Here is a 27826-nt window from a genome sequence, read left to right as displayed (position 1 = left end):
ACGCCGTGAGTGTGTGTTAGAAATCAGGAATGGAGAGAGAACATTGTTTGTGTTTGATACGTTTTTCATCTTCAAACCAAACTTGGTTCTTCAGTCGACAGAGTTTAAACCCCGTCTGTATAACCTCTTCTCATAATGTCTCTCATTAGTTCAGTGGACGGAGAGCAGACGAGCTTCTGAGGCTGTTTGAACACATTCGATCACAAGAGTGTTTACACTACGAAAGCAATCCGGTCGGATGTGTTTTAATCTTCCTCTGGAAGTGTTGGAAAGTGGACGAGCTCAAAGCGTTTAGACCCGTTTACAGCTGTATTTAGTGTCGTCCACTTGTGATCCGATCGACCAAAACACATCTTAATACCAGGAGTAAACCGGGGCAAAGTGTTCCTTTCTGTATTTATTTATTTTTACTTCATGCCTCAGTCTCTGGGATCCTTCAAAACATAATAATTATTGCCCCAAACAACAGGACGATGAACGATGACCTGATATTACAAGCCAGAGAAAATGTAAATAACCTCCATCAGGTTAAAGGAAATGTGATATAAAAGAGGGAGAGTCATGTGTTTATTTAAGCTTTTACAAGCACAAGACTAACATCAGCAGTCACTGTGTGTGCTCAACAAACATCCTGACCAATCACAGCTCTTCCTCCCGCTTTTATTTAATGACCGCAGAGCTTTAATTATGAACGGGGCTCTGAGTCTGGAGTAAACATTGCAGTGCTTTACTACTCCATGTGCCTTCCTCTGTGAAATACAACACTGATAATAATCACAAATGTTTCTTGAGCAGCAAATCCTCATATTATTATGATTTCTGAAGGATCATGTGACACTGAAGACTGGAGTAATGATGCTGAAAATACAGCTTTGATCACAGGAATAAATTACATTTTACTATATATTCAAATTGAAACCAGTTATATTAAATAGTAATAATATTTCACAATTTTATGAGATTTTTGATCAGCCATTGGTCCAGTAAATGTTTGGTTGAGGTTGTGAGGTAAATCGAGGTTGCGTGAGGTAAAGTCCTGGACAGACTCACCCAGAGCTCCCTGACAGATGTCAGTACGAGTCGCTCCATCCACGATGAACTGGGGACGCGTGCAGATCTCCTGAAGCACACAAACACACAGAAATTAGATTTGCATTTACACACGGAAATGAGGCACATCAGTATTTAGCCTCACACACACACACACACACACAGGCCTGTCTGTAAGCTGTGGGTGACGAGCACATGCAAGCAACGAGTGGAAACACTGGGAGTGTTGTTCAAATTCAAACTCATGTTCGGTTCATAAAGAGAGGAAGGAGAAACAAATGTAAAACGAGTTGCCATTTTTCCTGACAAATTGTTCCAGCTCTTAAACCGCCCATATCAACTCTCTCTCTCTCTCTCTCTCTCTCTCTCTCTCTCTCTTTAAGGCGGTTTAAGAGCTGGAACAATTTGTCAGGAAAAATGGCAACTCGAGAGAGACATTGGGAGTTGATTACTAGAGACAGAGAGAGAGAGAGAGAGAGAGAGAGAGAGAGAGAGAGAGAGAGAGAGAGAGAGAGAGAGAGAGAGAGAGAGAGAGAGAGAGAGAGAGAGAGAGAGGGAGACAGACAGAGAGACAGAGAGAGAGAGACAGGTTAGATGAGGTAACGCATGAACGCATGGGATGGCAGAGATGAAGTGTGCAGAAGAGAACGAGGGGAAGCAGTGATGGAGTAAATTAAAAATTAAAACAGATTGAAACTTGTGTTTAGAACAGCTTTTAGTGATTTGATTGTTTGATTTTATGTTTGATCTGTATGTCTGTCTTTTTGCATAGCTTTGTATTTTACTGATTCACTTTTACGTTGTATGGTGTCCTTGAGTGCCTTGAAAGGCACCTATAAATAAAAGGTATTATTATTATAATAAGGAAATAGTGTCCCAAACAAATACAAGACTAACCCATTTGACCCTTAAAGTCCTTTTCTTGACTTTCTTGTTTCTGACGTCACAAACTACCTTGTAACCAATCAGATCAACGAGTGGATTTCTGAGCTGAGTGAGTGAGTGGAGGCGGGGGTCATTTGCATATTCATAGAACTGCGTATACTAAATGAGGCAAGGGTGTCGAGTTACATTCAAGATATTTTAAGGCATGAGGATTTTTTTTATCAAGGAAAAAACTTTAAATATGTAATTTTAGTGATCAAAGATGAGTTTTAAGGGATAAAATGATTGACTACAGGCGGACTTTAAAATAATGCAGTTAGAAGAGAACGAGAGGAACAGGAAGCAGTGATGGCGTATAAAGGAAGTAGTGTGGACAACAAATACAAGACAAACCCATTTGACCCTCAAGACCCTACGGGTCGGCTCACCGTCGGTCTCTTCCAGCGTAATCCCTGCGTCTTGGAGGATCGCGGGCCCAACTCGTTGAAGCCCACAGAAGAGCTGCTGGCTGGGAACAGTGGGTCCTCAAACAGGGTCCTGGTGCGCTGGCATTGGGCCCTCAGCGAGTCGTAATCTTGTCCCAGGAACTTCACGGCATTGTGGTTCTGACCCAAACCTGCGTCCCGGTCCCACTGACTCCGCAGCTTCGCAGCCATTCCCGTGGCGTAAATGGGCTCCATGCTTTGGCCCGCTTTACTTTGGCACTAGAGCGCTAATAGATGACGTTACCCCAGACAGCCAATGAGGACAGAGGAAGGGGAAGAGACGAGCCAATCACAACCCAGGAAATGAGGAGTGGAACGAATGTCTTAACTTTGAATGAATGATGTTGGATGACATTAAATCAGAGCGCACAATGGTCCAAGTCCTGGAAAAGAGAAGAATTAAATAAAATGAGCTTGTCATATGAACAATTGCATATTTCTTTCTGTCATTTTTTGTCTGATAATTCTTGTGAACTTGATGGGAAATGTAGTTTCTTATGTTTTCCAGCTTAAATGAGTCATATTTTCTAACTAGTTTCATCACTATTCTTAATCAACAGAACAGAAAATGCACACAAACATTCACAATTATATCATGATCAAAATCCATTCATTCCCACCATGTTCCCAACCTCGAAAGAAGGAAATTAACCCCTAACTTAGGTGTCGGGTCAATCTGACCCATTCAGATAAAAGTTAACCTATGATGCTTTTCTTGAAATTTGAAACTTTTTTCTAAAATATATATATATATATATATATTGATGTACTTTGTTATGCCAGTTTCTCAACTACCCTCAGAGAGTATTTACATTTACATCTATGCATTTGGCAGATGCTTTTATTCAAAGAAACTCACAGTCCATTGAAGGCGTACATTTGTAACAGGTCACGCATGTTCAGTTCTCTGGGAATCACACATGATCTTGGTGTCACGAGCGTCATACTCTTTGAGTTCCAGGAAAACACACAAAAGATGTGCTTTTCCACACTTCAAAAACATCTGAAAGTCTGTTTAAAAGAGTAAATGCAACGAACACTCTTCCATTCCCTACTGATTTTTGTGTTTGTTTGTTTATTAAAAGAATAATAATTGGATTCAACTTACCAAATATCAATTATTTGGTGAATTGAATCCACTTCTGGTTCATTTAACCCCCACTGTAACGACTGTACCCAGATTTTGAACCCAAGAAAGTTTCCCACAGGAAACTTTGCCTATATGGTGCTTAAATATGATCATTCTGACATGCCTCTGAATGCAGAATAAACTAGCATTCATTTCAAACAAAGCCTGAGATCTGCTGTCACAACCTCCATAAGCCTGACCTCAGCCTGCATGCTCAGCTTTAACCTTCAGAATAGTGACTCACTAGCGCTAACAAACTTGACAACCACAGAAAGAACTGTTAATCCTCCAGGGAACAGCAAACATTCATATCTCGAGCTTCAACCAGAGCAAAAACATCTGAGAGTCTGTTTCAGAGAGTTGAAAGAGCGATACAGTAAACGAACACCCGCCCATTCCCTCCTATGAGTCAAACCTGTCGTAATTTACCCTCCTCCTCCTCAAACGTTTATCCTTGTTTGGTAAACCATAAAGTGCTATTAGTCTAGTCTTAGGGCTGAAGCTCCATTTAATGTTTCTTGCTAATGTTAATGTTTTTTATTTAAATGCTGTCGACCCATCTTACTTATGTCATTTGTTGTTGTTTGTTATAGTAGCTCAGGGCCGGCCCGTGGCATGGGCGGAAGAGGCAAATGCTAGGGGTCATGCCGAATTCACATGACGCATGAAAAATGAGCATTATACCCTGCCATAGATGGCACGCAATGTTAAAAAAGTAGACCAAAGACCTCTGGTGGCCATGCAAGAAAAAGATAAAGACAGAGGTAATGGGATGCAATGAATGAACAGTTTATCTAGTAGTTAGACAAGAGTGACGTTTATTATTCTGAAAGCTATCTAGCCAGAGTTAACGCCAGTTTTTTAACCCTAAAATCGCAACATTTTATGTAAAATTCACAGTAAAAAATATTTTATTTGTGATTACAACATGAAAAATGTGCCATAGTTTAGAAAGACTGCCGCCATCTACTGGAAAACAAACACTTTTAAAATGTATTTTGAAAATTAAACAGTATTCTAGACTATGCTCAATGAATACGTGTTAGCATGAATTGCTAATTACTCTTGCTATTTGAGTTCAAGCCAGGACTATTTTTGTATAGTTCACCCTCATCAGCTTTTTTAATTTTTTTATAATATAACGTAACACAATGGTCTCTCTCATTCTCCAGTATATATGCCGTTTCTGTGTAAGTGTATAAACACAAGGACCAGTGGCTAATGCAAGCGGAACAATCTTGCCTAGGACAGCAAATTAGTCATGATCATGAACATGAAAGCAATCCCCATTAAACTTAATGAATGAACTCAATAAACGCATTCAAACCAATGAGAGAAAGTAGAGCAGTGGAAGGGTGTGGTGCGTGAGAGCCGGGGAGAGCAGAAGACACGCTGCCAAGAGTGTATTAAACTGTGTGTGTGTGTGTGTGTGTGTGTGTGTGTGTGTGTGTGTGTGTGTGTGTGTGTGTGTGTGTGTGTGTGTGTGTGTGTGTGTGTGTGTGTGTGTGTGTGTGTGTGTGTGTGTGTGTGTGTGTGTGTGTGTGTGTGTGTGTGTGTGTGTGTGTGTGTGTGTGGATGTTTGCCATGAGTACAGATGCAACATTCAGCGCTCGAACAGTGACTTCGCATAAACACACTTCAGCTAAAAAACGGGAAACCCATTTCAATTTTGCCTTCAGCGATGCTTTTCTCTAAAGCGAGTTTCTTTCTTTGTTTTGTGAAGTTCTTGCTATTTGTCTCATGTCAAATCTCCAGCCATCTGCCATTAAACCAGCCTGATGAAACATGTTCCTGTTATCATCGAGATCTGGTGGTGGAGGCGCTCAGGCATGATGAGCAGAAGCTCACAAACATGCTCAAGTAAATATTGAATTTGTCTCTTGTGGAAGCGGGAACCTCTATTGTGTAGCTCTCTGAAAAAAGGGACAAAGATGACAAAAGAAAAACAAGTAAAGACACATCATGAAACCTCAGTTTTTGAACAGACGCTGTCGACCAATCAGAGAGAGAGAAGACGTGCACAGACTGAGAGAAAACATCTGAGGAAAAACGTGTTCCAGGAGACCTAAAACCGTTCCCAAGACTGCTAATGGGAGTCGTTTAATTCACACTAATGAGCCAAATATGTATGTGAACAATGCTGATCATCTCCTAACAAGGTCACATGTCAAGTTCTCAGTAGATTCGATGATTAGCGAAAAATCAGTTCTTGTAGAGTTGAATGCAGGAGAAATGAGCAGGAATAAAGATCTGAGTGACTTTGACAAAGGCCAAATTGTTATGGCAAGGCGACTGGGTTAGAGTATCTGAAACGGCAAGGTTTGAGTGTTGCTCCCGTTCGGCAATGGTGAGAGTTTACCAACAGTGTCTGAGGAGGGACAAACCACAACCTGTCGACAGGTTCATCGAGGCTCATCACGGCTCATCGAGGCTCATCACGGCTCATCGAGGCTCATCGAGGCATGAGGGCAACAAAAGCTATTCCATCTAGTCCGAGCCAACAGAAGATTTACTGTGGCACAAGTCAAGCAAAATATTAATGATGGTTTTGGGAGGAATGCGTCACAACACACAATGCATCGCACTCTGCCTGCGTATGGGGCTGTAGACCAATCAGAGAGCCTGTAATGAATGACAGTTGGGCAAACAAGTGTCGTAACTGGACCTTGAAGCAGTGGAAGAAGGTCTCCTGGTCCGATGGGTCCCGTTCTCTTTTACATCACATGTGTGTGCCGTTTACCTGGAAGTGATGTCACCAGGATGCACTATGGGACGCCGGCAAGCCGGTGGAGGGAGTGTGAGGCTCTACTGGGAAACCCTGAGTCATACGTGAATGTAAATTTGACACGTGCCACCGACCCTGGTGTGTTCAGCAGGATAATCTCACTGACACACACTGCACACACACACTGCACACATTATTCAGGAATAGTTTGAGGAACATGATGAAGAGTTCAAGGTGTTGTCCTGGCCTCCAAATTCTCCAAATCTCAATCCAATTCATATTTCGCAGGGAGTTTGATTGACAGGCGATCATCTGACCAATCATAATCCGCTGAATCCGCCATTTTGTCCGACAAAGCAGTCAGGAGAGTTAGTAGATTAACGTCTTTCCGCGGTTAAAACAACATTCCTTCTGATGTTCATTCATGTTTATTTGATGCTCTAAATTAACTATAAGGAAGAGATGATCGGTTCACGAGCAGCTTTAACTGAGGATCTGTCAGACACATTAAAGAGCCACAAAACGTTATTTATTGTTTAAATTTCTTTAAAAAATGACCAAATTTGAAAGTTGAGACTTTGTTTCATATCAAAGGTAACCTGGTCTGTCCTGTCTGCCTTCACTGCGTGAGAACATGTGTGGTGTGAGAGTGTCCATGGCGGACATAGCAACAGTAACTAAAGGGGGCGGGTCTTTGCGACAGTAAATTGAGGATCTGTGGGATGTGCTGGACCAACAGGTTCAATCCACGGCGGCTTCACCTCGCACCCTACAGGACAGGACACCTTCAGGGCTCTAGAGTCCATTCCTCTGCGGGACGGTGGTGTTTAGGAGATACATGGAGGACCAACAGCACATTAGGCATGTGGTCATAATGTTGTGTGGCTCATCGATATATAATTTTTTATTAATAACATGTCAAAATCCAGATTTTTGCAATTATGTTTGATGCCATTAGTGGTGCAGAAATCACAATTAAACATTGCTCAGTGGGAAGCAGCAAGAAGCCTCTGTATTCTCTCTGTACTCTTCCATAATCAGAGAAACAGCAGATGTCGAGGTCAGGTCAGGTTAGTCTGCAGGTACGGGATTTTCTCACACTCACACAGACAGACAACACCCTAAACTACTAAATCACACAACTAACACTGTGATCACAGTAAAACACCTGCACTGTTCCTAATGTAAATAATGGCGCTGCTGATTCCAACTTCCCTGAATCTGATATGATCACGTCAATAGTGGCAGAACTCTACAATACCGACAACACTTATCAAGTTACATCCTATTTAAGACATGATTTTCATACAAAGCAACACGCAATACATGAGCCCTCTAGGGGCTCTAGTCGTCTCAGAAGACAACTACGGGTTCAGTGTCTTAGTCCAGGGGGTTTCAAACTGGGAGACACAATGGAGTGCTAGGGGGTCTGTGGAAATGTTGTTTAGAGAAAGAACATTAACAATAAATCTATAATAAATAAATAAATTACATTAAAATTAATTATTTATTAATTTATAAAATAATTAAATAACTAAAGAATAAATATAAATTAACAAATAAATAATACCTAAAGTAGTTATAGAAAAATAGATTTAAATAAAATTTTATTTAATATAATAATGTAACTTAATAGAAACTAGAAATCATATTTTTGAAATATTTATAATGTAATTTTTTCAGAGTATAAATTGGGTCTTTATACAAGAACCTATATAGATTAAATTTTAGGATGGGGTCCCTCACACAGGGATGATCATAATTGGGAATAATTGGGAAAAATCCAGTCTTATTAAAGTGTAAGTTCTCCAATGGCATTATTTAATCACAAAAACAAGCACCATTGCACTACCAAAGTGGATTTTAGACAAGAAATAACGGGGCTTCGCTTTCATTCACTTTCTGTATGATCGAAGAAACCCACCCTGACCACAACAGCTGAGCTGACCATGTGTGTGTGTGTGTGTGTGTGTGTGTGTGTGTGTGTGTGTGTGTGTGTGTGTGTGTGTGTGTGTGTGTGTGTTATTTAAAAAGCTTTTAATAGCCAAGCCATGCATGCATTCAGCATCAAACAATTCAGATGTTTTTTTTATGGAGAAGTGACACGAATGTAAACTGAAAGTATCAACTCTCAGAACTTGACCCACACACACAACTACACGCATTCACAACCACTATGACGTATATGTATGCATGCAAACGATATCGTATGAGTGTATAATGGCCATAAACAGGCGAGCTTTAGAAACTGCAAAACAAGGAAATGAAGTTCATTCACTTTTAGACGTTTTAAAGTCTAAAAAAAAAAATTGTTTGGCTGACAAACAATTATCTTATAACACAACCTTCACGTAAGGCATATTTTGTATCAACAACACGCGAATAAAATAATAAAAGTGCAACAAAGTGTCAAAGTCTCACTTGCGTGGATGGGGAGAAAGCGTTGATTTCTTTCACTTACCTCGCGTCTTGATCTGCAGTGCACTTTCGAGTATGAGCAATAATTATATAATCCAGACCTTTTGGTTCTTGTTTGGTCCTTCAAACATCTGGAGTTCATGTAGTTTAACGTCTTTCCACTGATTTTGCACTGCAGCACAAACGCCCTGCGGATCCGGGGCGCGTGCGCAATGTGTGGGAACGCGACGCGATGGGGTCGTGACGTAGCATCACGTCGACCAATCAAAGAGTGCGTTTAAGCGTTCACCGCGACGCGACAAAACTAAAACGCTCCCGTTCGATAAATAGGAGAAAATAACCACAAGAAATGTTTAATATAAATACAATAGCTCGTTTAAACAAACAAAACAAACAAAAAATCATAGTATAAACTGTAAGACCACAGTTCTGACACCATGGTTGGAATTGTATAAATATGCATTTCGATATGATTTTGCGCATATCAAAGGCTGGTTGGCTATTAAATAGCAGGAAAGTATTGTTTTATTTCAGATTTTCTTTTCTTTTTTCAGATGTTAGAAAGACCACCACCTTGAGGCAGAACATGGTAAACGCATCCTATATACTGTATAAACGAGACGCCAAATATTTCACCTGTATTATTCATCTTATTCATTTCACTGCTCATCATGTTTGTTGTTGCGTTATTATAGTTAAATGTAACGGAAACCATACAAATATGTTCGTTATTTGAAATAAAATAAGCGTTAAATGAAACACTATGAAGTATTAAACGCAAACGCGTCATTTTCAAACTGCGAGAAAAGGCACAACAAATCCCATAATGCTGTGCGTCGCGTTCCCATGATCCCTCGCGCTTGAACGCGTTTGTGCCGTAGAGCTTCATCATGGCTAGCGACGGGCCGCCAGGCGCTGAATCAAACATAGATTTTAACACATGGAACCACGGCGAGCTGCAGGCCAAACTGGCCGAGTTTGGTGCTCCTAACATGGGTGAGAATAAACCGTTTTGATAAGAGCGCTGTGACGGAGTTCAGCTCAGTTTCCCTCCGTTAGCTTAGTTAGCATGTTAGCCTGTTATTTCCCTGTTGATACCCTGCGGGCCATTAGCGCACGAAACTTCGCGCTAACGTGTGCAGTACATGTAAATAAGTCTAATTGATAGCTGTATTTGCGTTTATTCTGGTAAGTTAGTTAAAACCCCTGTGAGCTGTGAATGTCGTTAAACAACTAAGTTAAGTCGCAGTGTGAATGTATCTGCGTAAACCGTAACACTGTGATCGTATTTAAATGCAACAGTTTTAAACACAAACACACTGCAGTTACAAATCAGCACATAGCCCATTAAACTAATGTAAGCCATGTTTAATTCAGTCCAGTGTTGTTGGCCATCTTCATGTATGGTGTTCTGTTCTTCAGGTCCCAGAGAGGAGCTCATAGACCGGCTCAAATCGTTTGCACAGGTAAGCTATTCAGTTTTGTTTAAAACTGCAAATCTGATCATAACTCTTATTTCTTTTCCTGAGTGTAATTTTTATTTTGTCTGCAGTCTGGGATGATCTTAAACAAGCCAAACATAGCAGGAGGAGATGACAAGGTCATGACTACGGTACTGCAATGTGTCTTTTATTCTGTTTATTAATGTTTTTTTGGTATAATTAGGACTAGACACGACATGCCTGAGACTATAAGTGTTAAAGGTTGTGCTGTGTGTGTGTGTCAGATGCCAGGTCTGCCGCCCATGCCCCCGATGCCCTCAATGCCCCTTCCGCCGGGCATGAACATGATGCAGGCCATGAATATGATGGCCGGCCCTCCACCGATCCACATGGGCATGGAGCCGCCCGGCATGATGCCACACGACGACAGAGTCGCGCAGGTGAGAGCCGCGCATGCTAACTCTGTGTGAAACCTTTTACTGTGAGGCAAGCTGCAGTTGTGTGGTAGATGATGCATGACTTTACTGTCAAGTTACACTACTGGTGATGCTTGCTAACTACTGCCAAACTTTCCTATTAATGCTTGATGTACTTTAGGCATAAAATTGAGCAGAGACTTGCATGATGACGTGGTTTTCTTCAGAATCAAAACAAACGCTCATTATGTATGGCTTAAAGGGCACCTATTATGCCCCTTTTCACAAGATGTTAAATGAGTCTCTGATGTCCCCAGAGTGTGTATGTGAAGTTTTAGCTCAAAATACCAAACGGATCATTTTTTACAGCATGTTTAAATTGTCACTTTGGGGCTCAGAAAAACGTGCCGTTTTAGTGTATCCCTTTAAATGCAAATGAGCTGCTGCTGCCGGCCCAGAGGGGCGGAGCTTCACGAGCTCGCTCACAGCCAGGACAATCTCATCTGACGGAATGATAATATCAGAACAGAAACTCTCAGTAACGGTGTTCATTTCAACCCTGAGTCGGACAATAATGCACACAGAGTCAGAGAATATTTGCTGCATGGAGATAGAACAGGTATAGTTTAGTTTAATTACGGTTATAACTTATTTGTCATTTGCTTTTATCCACTATTAATACAAGCCTGCTGTAGGGGACCGTGTCCGAATGATGGCCAAAAATATACTGATGAGTTTTATGAAGTTTATTGTGCATCACACAAAAGATGAAGCGTTAGTTTTACTCCAGAGAATCACAGTAAGAGCTGAATAAACACAGTATAAGAAGTGCGCATTAAAGTCTTATCCATAAACTCTCTCTCTCCCTTTCATTATCATCAACATACACAGCGAATTACGGAAAACACTTGTTGCAACTAACAGTAAACAAATACATACTCACCTTTTAAAGGGGTGCTTAATAAACTGGTAAACTTTATATCCGTAAAACGACTCTGAGCTGTCGTAAAGTGTGCGCTCTCACTTTCATTTCTGCTGTGATCAGTGACGTAAGGACTATCACTCCGGAGAAAAAAAACTGCTTTACACTGACCCTTATTCACAAAGCAGTCCGGTGTAAAATGATTCGAGCAGACATAAATTAATTTCGGTAGAGTTGAGGGAGCAATTTCTTCGAAAACAAAATCAATCCACCTCGTCTTCTTGCTCAATTTTCGGGAGTAAATGGAGAGAGCCATGTGTATTAATACATCCAGCTACACAACACCTACAACGCTTGGGAGACATTCTCGTCAGTGCAGCAATGGCGGATGTGTGCAACTCGCTGTGAACTCGATCAGGGCGGGTCTATGTTCAAACGGCAGTGTCTGTCAACATTTGTGGGCGTGGCCTGTGACTGATGTGACGTCACACCGGCCCCATGGCTGAAAACGGGTCGTTGGGACACACTGCTTATGATTTATGGGGATTAATAAAAAAGGAGTGGATGGATTTGTATCACTATAGGGTGGTTGTGTACACTATAGTGAATATTACATAAAAGGTCCCCTTTAAAAGAAAGAAGCATTTTTTATTTATTTAGATGTTAAATGCTGAAAAACTTACATGATCAAACATTATTAAAGGGATAGTTCACCCAAAAATGAAGTTTGTCATTAATTACTCGCCATCATGTCGTTCCAAAACCGTAAGACCTTCATTTGTCTTCAGATCACAAAGGAAGATATTCATACCCCTCCATAGACTGCGCCGTCATTGCAATTTTCAAGGCCCGGAAAGGTAGTAAAAACACAGATAAAATAGTCCATGTGACTCCAGTGGTTCAACCTTAATGTTATGAAGTGACAAGAATACTTTCTGTGTGCAAAAAAACCCCAGATTACGACTTAATTCAACAATCTCTTCTCTTCCACGTCATTCTCCTCCGCTGTTGAAGTGGTGTAAGCAACACTTCCGAGTCCTCACCATTGGCTGACTCTGATCATGTGAGCACCACGACACATGCGCGTGATGCTGACGCAGGAGTTAGCCAATAGTGAGCCAGCAAGTATTCTCGTCACTTCATAACATTAAGTTTGAACCACTGGAGTCACATGGACTATTTTAACAATGTCTTTCCTACCTTTCCGTGCATTGAAAGTTGCAATGATTTTGCTGCCTATGGAGGGACAGAAAGCTCTCGGATTTCATCAAAAATATCTTCATTTGTGTTCTGAAGATGAACGAAGGTCTTACGGGTTTGGAACGACATGAGGGTGGGTAATTACTGACAGAAATTTTATTTCTGGGTGAACTAACCTTTAAGAATACAATGAAATAAAGGGGTCACATGACTGCAGTTTATAACCGTGTGTGTTTAGGGTGATTCTCGGGGGATGGACGAGCAGATGAAGGAACAGGAACTTCTCGAGCAGCAGAAACGGGTGAATGTTTGCTTATTACTGTGATGCTGTCTTCAAAAGAATTTGTCATATAACCCACACATTTAACAGCTATATGAATAATGTGATATGCACTCTACCGTTCAAAAACTTTTGGGTTTGGTTGATCAAAATTGCAAAGATATTTGTAAATAAAATAGCAACATTTATAATATTTAAAATAAAAGCTGTTCTTTTGAACGTTCTATTCATCAAAGAATCGTGAAAAATAATTCACGATTTGAAATAATTCACGATTCACGTTTTCCACACAAATATGAAGCAGCACAACTGTTTTTAACATTGATTATAACTATAAATGTTTCTTGAGCATCAAATTATCATATCAGAATGATTTCTGAAGGATCATGTGACACTGAAGACTGGAGTAATGCTGAAAATACAGCTTTGATCACAGGAATAAATTAGTTTATTATTCAAATAGAAAAGGGCTTTAAGTTGTAGAAATATTTCACAATTTTACTGTATTTTTTATCAAATAAATGCAGCTTTGTCGAGCAGAAGACTCTTTCAAAAACATAAATCATACCAACCGTAAACTTTTAAACGGTAGTGTACATATTTTGATCCATATTCTGCGATGTACCATAAAGTTTAAATAATCTTTCGCCTGTCATGTTATCGTTGGTTTGGTGTTTTTATTTTTTATTGTTTTTTTTTATTCTTTTCACTCAGTGTGAATTAGTATGAATGACTCTAAAACCAGTTTAAAGGTCTAATAGTGAGTGTGTGTGTCTCTCTCTCTCTCTCTCTCAGGCTGCTGTGCTTCTGGAACACGAGAGACAGCAGGAACTTGCTAAAGTCCAGCAGGGGGCGCCACCGGGCCCCAGAGGACCTGAACTGGGACCCCGACCCAACCTCCTGCCCCCCATCCCCCCTCTCAGAGGTCATTCACCATGATGCTCTCTAACATGCTCAAACATCAAGTCATGTCAACCTAATATCACATCATGCTGACTGGATGCCGTGTTTGAATTTTAATAAGGATATATAATGGGCAAAACATTTCTCATCCAAATTTTGGTCCAAAATCTATTTTTCGTCCATTACGTCTCTCAGACTAGTGGAGAGAAAACATCCAAAATACACTTAAGTGTTTAGTTTATTGCACTATCTATTTGCATCTGTAGATTTCAGTTACAATCAGTCAGAAATCTCCACTTCAGCAGCTTTACACACCAAACTTTAGCCTTATTAATATCTATATTTTGAATGTTTTTACAGAGGGGTTTGTTCATAAATAATTTTACTGATTTATATAACATTTTATTATTATATATATATTTTTTTGGCAATATTTTCTGATTTATCAAGTGATAAAAAGTGAAATCTGAAATGCCCTCTGGTTTTCACCTTCAGATTTTCATTTTGTCAACAAAATGAAACACAAATTTTAAATCCAGCTTTATCAATATTCAGATTTCTGTAAATGAATGCATATTTAATTAGATATTGTCTCTTTCGCATATTTAAACTGAATGTTTCAGAAAACTTGTAATGCAAAAAATGTTAGCAATTTTTAATCAATCAACTGGGGAAGTATGATGATGTCTATTAGTTGCATGTTCACCCTATTCATCTGTGGTGTCTAAAGGGACCGTTCACCTGAAAATTACAATTCTGTCATTTACTCGCCCTCAAGTTGTCCCAAACCTGCATGAAGTTCGTTCTTGCGCTGAACACAAAAGATATTGTGAAGAATGTGGGTAGCAACAGTTTCTAATCCCCATTGACCTCAATTCAGTTAATGGGGACCAGCAGCTGTTTAGTGGCCAACATTTTTCAAATGTCATCCTTTGTTCAACAGAAAACTTGAGGGTGAGTAACTAAGTAATGACAGAATTTAAATTTTTGGGGTGAAGTATTCCTTTAAGACAAATCGACGAGATTGAAACGCCTGTAAATGTGATATGGATTTTACTCTAATCATTGATTTGCTCCTGTAGTTGGGACTCAAGGTGGCCCGGCTCCTCCAGGTGTGTCTATGATGCTCCAGTCTGCCAATCAACGGCAGAAAGTCCCGCCCCCTCCAGGAGAGGACGCCAGAGAGGTGCGAGAGCCTTTACTTATGAATCTCTTTACTGATCTTGAACAAGACGAGTGGAACACGGGCAAGAATAATAAACTATACATCTCAAACAGACTTTTAATCACTCTTAAAACTAGATCTGATCAGGTGGTGTTCACCAATGTCGTATAGGTCATGCAAGCTTGACTCATGCTTTTTTGCTTAAAAGTAAAGACTCAACTCTATGCATGTTTTGTAAGATTCCCCTCTCTGTTAAACATATTTTATTGGACTGTCTGGGGTTTAATACTAGTAGAATGCTATTTTATTAAGTTATTTCACTTAAGGACTTATTTAGTAAGATTATGCCTGAAAAGATTCTTTAACATGTAAAGAAAATTGATATATATGACTTGTGTTTGTTTGCTTGGTTTTATTTTATTTATATGATATTTGTATTTTTGTAATCTAATTTTTGCCATGGAAATAGCCTTAAATGCTGACATTCTGTCTATCTATCTTTACTGATCTTGACTTGTGTTTGTCATGTGTGTTCAGGCGTGGCAGGGTGAAGATGTTGGCGTTGGGCCGAAGATCCCTCAGGCTCTGGAGAAGATCCTGCAGCTGAAGGAGATGAGGCAGGAGCAGCTCAGCGTCGCCCCTATAGGTCACTATGAGGAACTCATCATTATCATCAAACGCAGCCTTAATGTCACTAATGATCGTGTTTAAGAGATGAGAGCACTTGAGCACATCAAGTCTAATTACCAGTGGGAGAAACACTGAATTTACTTTGAGACTTGAATGTGAAAGCGGGGGCGTGTGAAGTGATAAAACCAATATTTGTGATTAAGTCAATGCTGGTTTACTTCTAAACAATATAGGAATGTTTGTTTAATGATTTCTCTGGCTCTTTTTTGTCTTTAGAGGAGGAAGATGATGACGATGAGATGGACTTGAACAGTTCCTCCGCCCGTGGAAATTCAGATGACGACGATGAAAGCGGCCTTTCTAAAAAAGATGTAGGTCTCCTCGCCTGTTTTGTCAGCATTTGCGAGTCTCTCATTGATATAACTACAGGAGTCAACATATGAAGAGGATCAAATCCTTTCATCAAAGTTATACATGAATTTTGAACAATACCTGTTCGGCTTTGAGGCACTTTTTTTTATCCACTTCAAATGTTGACTGCTGTGTTTCTTCTGAACACTTTTACTCGATTCCTTCTCTCTCGCTCGCTTGCAGAAAAACCGCAAGCGCAGGAACAGGAAGAAGAAGAACAAGAAGAAGAAGCGGGAGCAAGAGAAGGAGCAGGAGGAGGAGAGGAAGAAAGAGGAGAGCCGTGAGAAAGAGGCCGAGGTGGAGATCGAGTACGTGACGGAGGAGCCCGCCATCTACGACCCCAACTTCATCTTCTTCAAGAGGATCTTTGAGGCGTTCAAGGTCAGGAACTACAGATGCTTCATTACAGGGTGGCCAATGCTAAATTTACTTGGTATTTTGAGATAAGAAACTGTGCTTACTGTAACTTTCAAAGCTCAACATTTCCTCCCAAGTCCAAAAATAACATTTCCTGAGCAAAACTGCTGCAAAACATTGTTTGATATGAGAAAGTATGAAGAATGAAGCGCTTTTTTGGTGTTGTATTTAGATTTTTGATTGATCGATCATGACCCGTCCAGCTTCATTCACCTAGACTAGTATTTTAAAGACTGAAATGTTATATTTTGATGGATTTGTCATTGAATGGCTTTCTATCACAGCTGACAGATGATGTGAAAAAGGAAAAGGAAAAAGAGCCGGAGAAGCCCGAAAAGCCCGAAATCCTTTCCTTTAAGAAGAAGGGATTCGAGCTGGAGAAGAAGGACAGTGATGACAGCGACGATGTGAGTTGATAGTCGCCCAGCTCTTATGGTCTCCTGGTGATGTTCCCGTCTAACCCCTCCACTTCCTGTTTCACAGGACCTCAAGAAGGACTTGCCTAAGCTGTCCAAAAAGAAACTGAGGAGAATGAACAGGCTGACCGTGGCGGAGCTCAAACAGGTTACTTGAGTTTATTGTTCAATGTTTAGATCAAAATGCATATTAAAAAGACTTGTAGAATTGTAAATGTACTTACTGGAAATGTCATAACTGTGCGTTTTATTGTTTACTTGGCACTCAAATAATATGATCCAGTCATTTGAAAGTGGGAATTGTTGCTGGTTTTAGTACTAATAGCAGATCAAATATTATTGTCACCAGGGTTTGACATTAACTTTTTTGCTCACCAGCCGTAGTGGCTTGTGGTTTGACATCGATACCATAGCCATATAGAGATTTTTAATTTTATCTCATAATTTGGTGGCCGGTATATTAGGCTGCTTTCACTTTAAGACCTGACACACAGACCCACTATACTGTTTTATATAGCCAAAATACTTTATGTGCACTATTATGCACACACTTTGGGTGTGAGCAAAATCATGCAAAATATGTGCAGTCCCACGGCAAAATTCAAGCCCTGTAACATCAATATTTATCCAGAGCAAATGAAAAATATTTCCACAAACGTGGGTTTGTGTGTAACTCAAGCGCAGCTGGTATTGTGGATCCTGCGGAAGAGCTTCAGATATTTCAGTATCTATGTATCAAAAAATCTATATTTTTGACAACACTACATTGCACTTAGTTTATTATTTCAGATGCCTTTTTAAAAGACTACAATTCAAAAATGTATATTATATAAAATTCAACCCGCCAAAGTGGCCGGTAGGAGTGACTGCAGCCACACACATCTGACAGGTGTTAATGTCGATCCCTGTTTGTCCCCCTTCCTCACGTGTGTCTCTGCTAGCTTGTGGTCCGCCCTGACGTGGTGGAGATGCACGATGTGACGGCGCAGGAGCCCAAGCTGCTGGTTCACCTGAAGGCCACCAGGAACACGGTGCCGGTGCCGCGTCACTGGTGCTTCAAGAGGAAGTACCTGCAGGGGAAGAGGGGCATAGAGAAGCCTCCGTTTGAGCTGCCCGAGTTCATCAGGAGAACCGGCATCCAGGAGATGAGAGAAGCCCTGCAGGAGAAGGTACCGCACACTGCCATACCATCAATTTATTTAAAAAAATTATATATAATGCCTTTATTCAGCGAGGACACATTGTTTATGAAAAGTGACTAAAGACATTTCTTATGTTCTAAATAGACGCTGTTCTTTTGAACTTGCTATTCATCAAAGAATCACGAAAAATGTGTCCTATGAAGCATCACGACTGTTTTTAGCATTGATAATAATCAGAAATGTTTCTTGAGCTGCAAATCATATCAGAATGATTTCTGAAGGATCATGTGACTCTGAAGACTGGAGTAATGATGCTGAAAATTCAGCTTTGATCACAGGAATAAATTACATTTTACTATATATTTAAACAGAAAATAGTTATTTTGAATTGTAATATTTCACAATATTACTATTTTACTGATAATTTGATCAAATAAATGCAGCGTTACTGAGCTGAAGAGACTTCTTACAAACACTAAAAAAAATTACCAACCCCAAACTTTTGAATTGGTAATATATAAAGCTTTATTTAAATATTAAGTGCTTTTAATGTACACGGCTGTATAAAAATCTATTGAATATGTTCCTCTTGGCTGTTATTGTGCCGCATTTTTGCTTTTTATTGTGGTAATATAATAATGCTTCCTATAATAATAATAATAATAATAATGATGTTTGATCATATTGTTTTAGAGCAAGGTCATAAAACCAGAATGTTAAATATAGTTCAGCGCAGACATTAAAAAAGCAGTTTTTTTGTCAAACATGATCTATGCAGTTGAACATTAAGCAGATCGTGAAGAGCACCTCAGGGTTTAGTTCCTGTCTTGAAATGTGTCAGATGAGCTCATGAGGCCGTCAGGAGTGACACTGATGTGTGATCATTTGTTTGCTTCATCTGGCATCATCTTGTGAAGTTTCCATCCGAGACCGCGCTTGACTGACGTTTATACGATTGTGAAGCTGGTTATTTTAAACTTTAATGTTGAGTGTTGGTGTGTTTCCCACTGCTGTCGGCTCTACTGACGTCTCTGTGTCCCTGTAGGAAGACGCCAAAACCATGAAGACCAAAATGAGAGAGAAAGTTCGGCCCAAGATGGGGAAGATCGACATTGACTACCAGAAGCTGCACGACGCCTTCTTCAAATGGCAGATCAAACCCAAGCTCACGATTCACGGAGACCTGTACTATGAGGTGCGCTGGCGTTACCTGCTCATTACAGGAGGAACCTATTCATAGCTCCTAGAACTGGCGGAAGTTCCCAGATTTTGGCGCGTTCGCACCGCAGGATCTAGGAACGATTTTAGTTCTAGGAACTCCTTTAAGAGGAACTAATTTATCTCCTACTTCAGAGTCGGTCTAAACCAGCACTATATGAACTATCCGTGACGTTAGTGTTCGCTGATTGGCCGAACGCACGCGAAACACCAGCACCCGCCATTTAAAAAAAAGTTGTGTAAACACAGATTATAGCCTATATATTTACTCCAGAAACTAACTCTACGAACATGGAAAACAGTGATAGATGAACCTCTTGACCTTTACGCTGAGGAGGAAATCCAACGCGACTTTGAGGGACCAATAGAAACATGATTATGTATTCCTGCTCCACATCACTGAACATCAACCGCACGGCATACGCTAATAGCTTTTCACACACTGTCTACTTTCTATGTATAACAGATTGTAAACTAATGAACACGGAGGATGCGAGCGCTGTTTGTTTGCTCAGGCTCCGGCGTTCTCAGCGCCGTCAAAATAAGTCACTACAACAAGCGCCGCTTGCGTCACTTCAGAGTTCCTACTGGCGGCGCCAATGCAACAGGAAAACGGTCCTATGGGAACCATTAGTTCTCGGGGAACCACCCTGGTGGCTCGTTCCTACTGCGAAAGACTCTTATTATGTCACTTTATTTGTTATGGTGGTGCTTTCTAAGAAAGAAACCCTTTTTGTTGTTGCTATTCAGGGAAAAGAGTTTGAGACGCGTCTGAAGGAGAAGAAGCCGGGCGATCTGTCGGATGAGCTGAGGGTTGCTCTCGGGATGCCCACAGGACCTGTGAGTGCTCCTTTATCAGCTGCTTGTGCACAGCAAGTGTTGCTGTTGTGTGAAATTGCAGGAGAGCTCCTCATGCACCTCGACGCTTATGTAATTTCTCCTGTCTAATCTTAGCTGAGCTTTTCACATGTGTTTGTCTCGGCAGAACTCTCATAAAGTTCCTCCGCCGTGGCTGATCGCCATGCAGAGATACGGTCCTCCACCCTCCTACCCCAACCTGAAGATCCCCGGCCTCAACGCCCCCATCCCTGAGGTCTCACACACACACACACACACACACAGGGGAAAATAATGTTGAGGAATGCTGCTTTTATAAGTAGCTCTTTCCTATACATGCCTTAAACCTTGTAAAATTAAAGGGATAGTTCACTTTGAAATTAAATTTTGGTATGTTTTAGCTTACCTCAAGGGCATCCAAGATGTAGGTGTCTTTGTGTCCGCAGTAGTTTCAATTTTGATATTTTTAGGTCAAACCGTTCTTGTCTGTCAGTCATATAATGCAGGTCTATGGTCACTGTCTCAAAGAGCATGTACAGAGTCCAAATTAAAACAATTCCCCATCGTAAGTACACATTGATGGCCTAAGACATGAAACGAGCGGTTTGTGTGAGAAAACGAACAGTATTTATATCGTTTTTACCTCTTGTACACAACCGCGTCCAAGTGATCTGAGGGCGCGGGCGCTTCCTGCTGTGTGACGTGTGCGCGCGTTCTGGCTTAGTCTGCGCAAGCGCCTGGCTGTGTTCAAGAGGTAAAAACTATATAAATACTGTTCGTTTTCTCACACAAACCGCTCGTTTCGTGTCTAAGGCTCTTTTTTTTAAATGGTAGTGTAATTGACTTGCAGGGTTTTAATTGACCTTTTTAATTAAGTATTGTAATGCATTACTTTTAAAAGTAATTTGTTACAATATTGCATTAGTTACTTTTTTTGTGGAAAGTAATGTTACTTTCTCATCTGGGCTTGTTTGTTAGTTTTTGTTAGTTTGTAATTAAAAACACCCGAGAGTTAAGATTAGAAGAGCTTGTTGCCTCACATAAGAAACATAATGATCACTGCAATAATGATCCGGCACAGACTCTGAGGCATTGGCCTATTTAAATCTAAACAGACTTTTTATGCTGGGCAGTGTATATTAAAAAAATATAAAAAAATGTGCTTACTTTTTTAAACTTAAAAAATGTAAGCAGCTGTTATGAACTATATATGGAAAATTTCCAATGAGATTATTAGGTTTTCAAGCTCAATTTGAAAGTATTTCTTTGGCAGGATCGACACTGTTGGTGAGTGTGAGCTCTATTAAATATTCAAGTTCATACATCAATTAAGTTGTTAAGTTAATTAACTCAACATGTGGGACTCCAACATGCAATTGTTATTTTTCACAATTAATTAAAAATGATGCAAACACTTCCCGCAGTGATATGCAAAACTCTGAGCCGTCATGTTTGATTAGAGGACGTTCTTATGAGGAAGGAAGTGATTTTCCTTTTGATTTAGTCAGTAATTAAGATATAAAGTAATGCTTGTAACTCAACAAATGCGCATCCTTCTCCATTAGAGGATCTGATTTACATTCATGAAAAACCCTTCCACAATCTAAATGTCATGGCTGTCATAATGTTGATGTAAAGCTGAGATGTTCATACCGAGGTGTGTGTGTGTGTGTGTTTCAGAGCTGTTCGTTCGGGTATCACGCCGGCGGGTGGGGAAAACCTCCCGTGGATGAGACGGGAAAACCGCTGTACGGAGATGTGTTCGGGACCAACTCCATAGACTTCCAGGTGAGGACACTCAATTAGCTGCACATTTAAGCAAAGTGCAAAATGTTGTGAATATAGTCACATTTAAGAACAACTGTGTTCATGATAAACCACATCCTAAAAGTTGCGAAACCTGAGATCTGAAGATCAACTTACTCATGCCAAGAACTGGCTCAAAGTGTCGGAGTAATAGAGCTTTCTCTGAGGCTGGTCCCACTTTATGGAGAAGCTTTCCAAACTACATTAGGGTTCATCTGCATTCAGATCTAGTCTTAAAACAATCTCTTTTCTTTGGCTTTTAATACATTGTAATATCTTATTATGTTCTTCTGTTATCTTATGGTCTTATGTTGTGTTGTACAGCAGATTGGTCAGCCTTGTTGCTGTTATTAAATGTGCTTTAGAAATAAACTGAGCTGAATCTATTAAAGCAAAATGCCTTATTGGTTTCATAAAACTGTTAATTCAGGAAATAATTAAGGTGCAAGTTTTCATAAAATGTAATTGAAGTAAAGAACAGTGTTTCCGTAACCCATGGGGTTCATGAGATGAGGAAAGAATAGTTAAATCATAAAAATGTCAAATTAAAATAAATACTAAAAACGAAATAAAACTCTTGCTATAAAAGATGAAATATTTTATGTTTGCCTGCATGTGACGTGGGTATTAACCAACATCTGAGAATCACGAGAAATGTACACGTTAAATTATTGAACTATTAACTTCAAATCTCAGGGGGACTTAGAGTAAAGATTTTGGTTCAGCTGAGAGTTAATTTTGCAACACTGATTTGAAACACTGAAATAAAACTGAAGTATTACAGTTCAAATAGTTTCTTAATGAACTGTACAACATTAACACTGTTATTTTCCTGTTTTATTAATGTGAAGCTGCTTTGAAACCGTATAAAGCGCTGTATAAATAAATGTGACTTCCTTCTGAAATGTGGACAGGCCAAAGCCGAGGAGGAGGAAATCGACCGAACCACGTGGGGCGAGCTGGAGCCGTCCGATGAAGAATCATCTGAGGAGGAAGAGGAGGAGGAGAGCGACGAGGACAAACCGGATGAAACGGGTTTCTTCACACCTGCAGACAGGTGCCGATTCATCTCAGCGATTCAAACTCTAGCGATTCAGTCACTAGCCGCGTTTTCCATTACCCTTCAAATTGGCCAAATTGAAAGTACGCCCAAACACGTCAATTTTGCAAAAACTCCCATTTATCGCAAACAAGTTTTTACGCTCGCATGAGGTGGTTTTTCAGGCAATTCGAAAAAGAAATATTTAGCAAAACTGCAATGGAAACAGTTTTTGGCCATTTACAGGTCACCTGACGCAGATGACGCGGTGTGTTTGGACAGAATACGAGACAGAGCTCTTTATTAAATTCATAAAAGACAGAAGGATTACAGGAATACTGGACTCTAAACCTCAAAGAAATGCCACAATCAAGACCTCGAAGCAGATACGAGTGAGAAACACCCAGAAACACCTCATATGAGCCGCTCACAGTATAAGAGTCGTTCCTTGCCATTAATGATTGGATAACACACATACGTCTCCTTTGATTAATAATGGCCAGTGCGGCGACTGAGGTTTAGTCACATAACCAATGTTAATGGAAACGCCGTCATTTCGCAATAGTTTTGTCAACATTTAGAAAAAAACGCAAAAGTTTTGCGCAAATCTGTAATGGAAACACGGCTAGTGTCGTGTGTTGAAGTCGTTAACGTTTCCTCTTGTTGTTGTTGTGACAGTGGCTTGATCACTCCGGGTGGATTCTCCTCCGTTCCTGCCGGCATGGAGACTCCAGAGCTCATTGAGCTCAGGAAGAAGAAGATCGAAGAGATCATGGACGGGTGAGTGTCTGTGCAAACACCAGATTTAAGCCCCGGAAATCACTAACTTAACCCTGTAAAGCCTGACAAATGAAATGGGCAGAAAAATCTATTTATTGAACCTTAAGACAATCTTTAAAAATAAAAAATGCATGTTTTTTTGTTTTCATATTTGATACATCAGGCTTTTATGGCTCATATAGTGAGAATATGGAGCTCATATTCAAGGAGGGGGAAAAAAAACTCAAGTTTTATTCATAGTCCCAACTGCAAAATATTACATTTTATATGGCCAAAAAGTAAGATGATATTCTTGTAATGTAATCAATGAGATCTTTATAGCAGATACTGACATAGTGTGTATAAATATTAATATCTGCCAATAATGTTTTAGTAAGGAGATATTTAAGTGCTTCGTTTTATGATCAAAGCTCTGTAGTTTTAAAACAATGCAGTACAATACAGTAATGCTTGAGGGATGAACTAATAAACTAATAAACCGTTCTCAAAAGCCTGATGATCATATTTGATACTTACATTTTAACAAGATTTTCTAAAAATGATATGGATAATCAAGTAAAACTTAAGCTGCTTTCAGTCCAATAATGTTAATCTTGAAACAATACTAACAATATAAAAGTTATTCTTACATTTACTTTATAAATAGTTTAATATGAGACTATTATATAGAGAGAGTGCACTGTGACTCGGTTTATACTTTTGAGCGCTCTGAGGCAACAACTGTCTCGTCGAGCACTTAAGCAGCGGTGTATCAGACACTTATATCTTATTTAACACGTGTGTGTGTGTGTGTGTGTGTGTGTTCAGGAACGAGACGCCTCAGCTGTTCACGGTGCTGCCGGAGAGGAGGACTGGGCCTGTCGGAGCTGCTATGATGGCGTCCACACACATCTACGACATGACTGCGGTACGTCTGTGTGTGAGAGATGGATGAGTGTGTCATGTGTTGTTTCCATACACCTATTTTTATGCCAATTTGCTGGATGGAAACGCTAAGATGTGCATCATTTCATTTAAAAAGCGTATGCGCTCAATTGAGCCTGATCAGTTTATTATCTGACAAGACATGCGCATAATCTACAATTGACACATTTACTAAATAAATCTGCATAAAACTTGTGACTGTTTCAACAGTGGATGTGATTGGATATCTGGACTAGCCAGTGGACCAATCACATCGCACAACATCTCAGATGTTCCTTTAGTTATTCAAAAACGCCTGAACCAAAGTCTGTCGTCAGGATGATTTGGTTTACTCCCTTCACGTCACATGAGTGCGTTCCCAAACACCAGCATCCGAACGCAAGAGAACATGACAGAGTTTAACTCCGGTATGATGGAGGAAAAGAGTCCCCGATTGCTGCAACTTCCAATTTTATGTGCCAATTTCCCAGGAAGGGATGATTTTGTTCTCTTGAACACACGGGATGAAAACGCTGCTTTGTTTGTGAATGTTTTGTGATATTCCAATTACAAATTCCCGTGTTTTGGATGGAAACGGCTGTAGGAGTCCTCAGTTTCTCAGATCAGTTTGTTTTTAAACTCTTGGCTCGTTCCCATCCACCTTTTTCCCTACGCTCCATGATGCTTTGTGCTAATTATGTGGATAACTTCCATTTAAACCACACAAAATCTGCCAAAAAAAACATTTAAAATCCATGAATGCAACAATAAGTTCCCCAAACCACCCATAGTTTAAAATATGGATATGAAATCTACAGGACCAAAGATGCACACTTTCCCTTATACATTTAAACCTAAACTATTGTTCATTAAAAAACATCTGACTCGTTCTGCGTCATCTTCCCATTGATGTCATCAAAAACAAACCCAGAGCCACGAGATGAACCAGTGCTTGCTGAGCCAAACCATTTGTGTTTTGTATGGTAATCAGTTCGCCTCAGTTGTTTTACACGCTCGTATCCCAGAGTTCTCTCTGTCTGGTGTGTTCAGATGTGGCAGATAACCTTTCCCAGGCCTCTGATAACAGAACGACCTGCGCCTCATCTGTCACAGCCGTCACATGCTAATGACTTCATCCATATGGGACTCGTTTAGGTTTAGACGACGGCGAGAATATAAACGAGGCGCAGAAGCCGACAGCTGCCCGTGGAAATGTCAGCTATAAAGCGGTGATGCCACTGCTGATATATTTGTGCAGCTGTTTGCGAATGTGAAATGAATGAGATTTTGATGTGTGACCTTGGCTGGATCAGATGTGGTTTAAAAGACACTTAATATTCAGTGGCCAAAAGTGCTTTCAATGACCATTCAAGTGCGATTATCCCTCATCCTTCCCTCGCCTTTGTAACAAATCCTTCCTGTGCGATGTTGTAAAATAAGACTTAATTTATGTATTTTTGCCTATAAAGCTTATTTTATTTCATTTTGCAATGCAATTTTTGGGGAGATTTTTATTTTATTTCATTTACTTTTTTAAATTACTAGATTTGATCAATAAATAATTAGTAATTTAAACACATTCCTCACATTCTTTCAACTTAAATTCAAAATAACTCACTATTTCACACATAACCCATTTAATTCAGCTCAAAATACCTTACATTGGGTGTCTTTGTCGACCTCTTGAGGAAAAATAATAATATAACATAACATGATATTTCATGACTCTAGATGTCCTTGTATCTCTATATGGAGCAAGTGAGCTGTTCCGCTGGGTCCTAAAGTCAGTTGGCTTCAGTGTGCATTCAGATACACAAGTAGACATTTATAAAATAATTTTTTGGTAAAGTTTTAGCATTTTTAGTTTGAATTGAGCATTTTTAGGTTAGTACTGAAGTACTCCTCGCATTCCATTCATTCCTATGGGGGTCAAATTGACCCGTGAGAGAAGGATTTGTTACTTTTTTTTCTTTTTTTTATACTCAAGTCCATTAGGTTTTTTAAGAGCTGTTTTGAGGGAAGAGCAAAAAACGAACCTCGGTTAATGTGACGCATGATATGTCTGTCTCTCTCAGACGGTGACGAGCCGTAAGGCCGGGGTGACGGCGCTGGGCGGAGACTCTCAGGCTGTGGAAGTGGCTCTGGCCCCCGAGGAGCTGGAGCTCGACCCCATGGCCATGACACAGAAGTACGAGGAGCACGTCCGGGAGCAGCAGGCGCAGGTGGAGAAGGAGGACTTCAGCGACATGGTGGCCGAACACGCCGCCAAACAGAAGGTGAGCTCAAATACTGCAGCCAATCACAAGCCAAACTCGTATACATCACTGCAAAAACAAGGAAACAGGAACATATCTTGCATTATTGCATTAAAGTCTGTAAGGATTTTTTGGGGGTAGATTTTCTAAATTGTTATGGTCATTCTCATTAGATCAATTAAATTAGTCTATACAGAAATGCATAATGTATAACTTTGCCTGTGATATTCCTCATTTGTAAGAAGCTTTAGCCTAAATGAATAAATGCAAATGTAAAATCAGCCTAGAATTAAATGGAAAAACATTGGCATGATGCATTCATTTTATAAATGTCTAAGATTTTTTTTTTTATGTACATTTATAATATAAAAATACAATTATAATTAATTTTTTTTACATTTTATATATTTATTTAATTATTAATATTTTCACATAATTACACAATTTTTCACATTTTCGCAATCCTAAATAAACTGTCTTCATGCCACATTTTCATAATGTTCCACATTTGTATTTGTGGATAAATGTAACCTGTACATGATATTGAAATGTTTTAAAATCGCAATATTAACGAGGAACTAAATGGGACGCATTAAAAATGCAGTAGTTCTGGGAGAGCCCCTTTAAACGCATCTGATCACATGAAGTGTTTGATTAACCATTTACAAACAAGAAAAAGATGGTGTTTACCCGTGTTCCCTAAAGCCTTCCTCTCCTCTGTTCCTGGCAGCAAAAGAAGCGCAAGGCTCAGCCGCAGGACACGCGCTCCGGGGCCAAGAAGTACAAAGAGTTCAAGTTCTAGTCCTGCCAGAGACGCTCTCCTTCATTCTGCTTCTTTTTATCTGCTGATACGCTGTAGAAGCGCACTCGTGTTTGTGCGTTACGTTACAGCGAGTGACGATCTTCATTTATGCTCAAATGTTTTTGTAAATAAAATGGCCGTCAATGACAA

At 39.9% G+C, this 27826-nt stretch overlaps 2 protein-coding genes across 2 annotated transcripts in view; one reads left to right on the top strand and one right to left on the bottom strand.

Annotated features, from left to right (window-relative positions):
* Positions 1 to 8916, bottom strand: part of capn1 (calpain 1) — a 30738-nt gene extending 21822 nt beyond the window's left edge. Inside the window, exons 1-3 of the mRNA XM_082162358.1 lie at positions 8736 to 8916; positions 2364 to 2803; positions 1051 to 1120 (exon numbers count right to left, since the gene is read on the bottom strand). Of these exons, the coding sequence (XP_082018484.1) occupies positions 1051 to 1120; positions 2364 to 2615 (322 nt within the window). The 5' untranslated portion in view covers positions 2616 to 2803; positions 8736 to 8916. The remainder of the gene's footprint in view (positions 1 to 1050; positions 1121 to 2363; positions 2804 to 8735) is intronic.
* A 619-nt stretch (positions 8917 to 9535) lies between these two features.
* Positions 9536 to 27826, top strand: sf3b2 (splicing factor 3b, subunit 2). The gene is made up of 22 exons (XM_082162348.1): positions 9536 to 9688; positions 10115 to 10158; positions 10245 to 10304; positions 10419 to 10574; positions 12911 to 12973; positions 13748 to 13877; positions 14938 to 15041; positions 15558 to 15666; positions 15927 to 16021; positions 16245 to 16442; positions 16763 to 16885; positions 16962 to 17042; positions 17836 to 18063; positions 19082 to 19231; positions 20005 to 20094; positions 20240 to 20347; positions 21772 to 21879; positions 22812 to 22954; positions 23615 to 23716; positions 24524 to 24623; positions 26695 to 26895; positions 27605 to 27826. Exons 1-22 carry the CDS (start codon positions 9583 to 9585, stop codon positions 27674 to 27676), a joined length of 2571 nt encoding a protein of 856 aa, XP_082018474.1. The 5' UTR covers positions 9536 to 9582; the 3' UTR covers positions 27677 to 27826.

The sequence above is a fragment of the Leuciscus leuciscus genome (genome assembly GCF_965113295.1).
Source record: "Leuciscus leuciscus genome assembly, chromosome: 2".
Classification (NCBI taxonomy): Eukaryota; Metazoa; Chordata; class Actinopteri; order Cypriniformes; family Leuciscidae; genus Leuciscus; species Leuciscus leuciscus.
The sequence above is the reverse complement of the archived record's forward strand: the minus strand, read 5'-3'. Positions and strand labels throughout refer to the sequence as shown.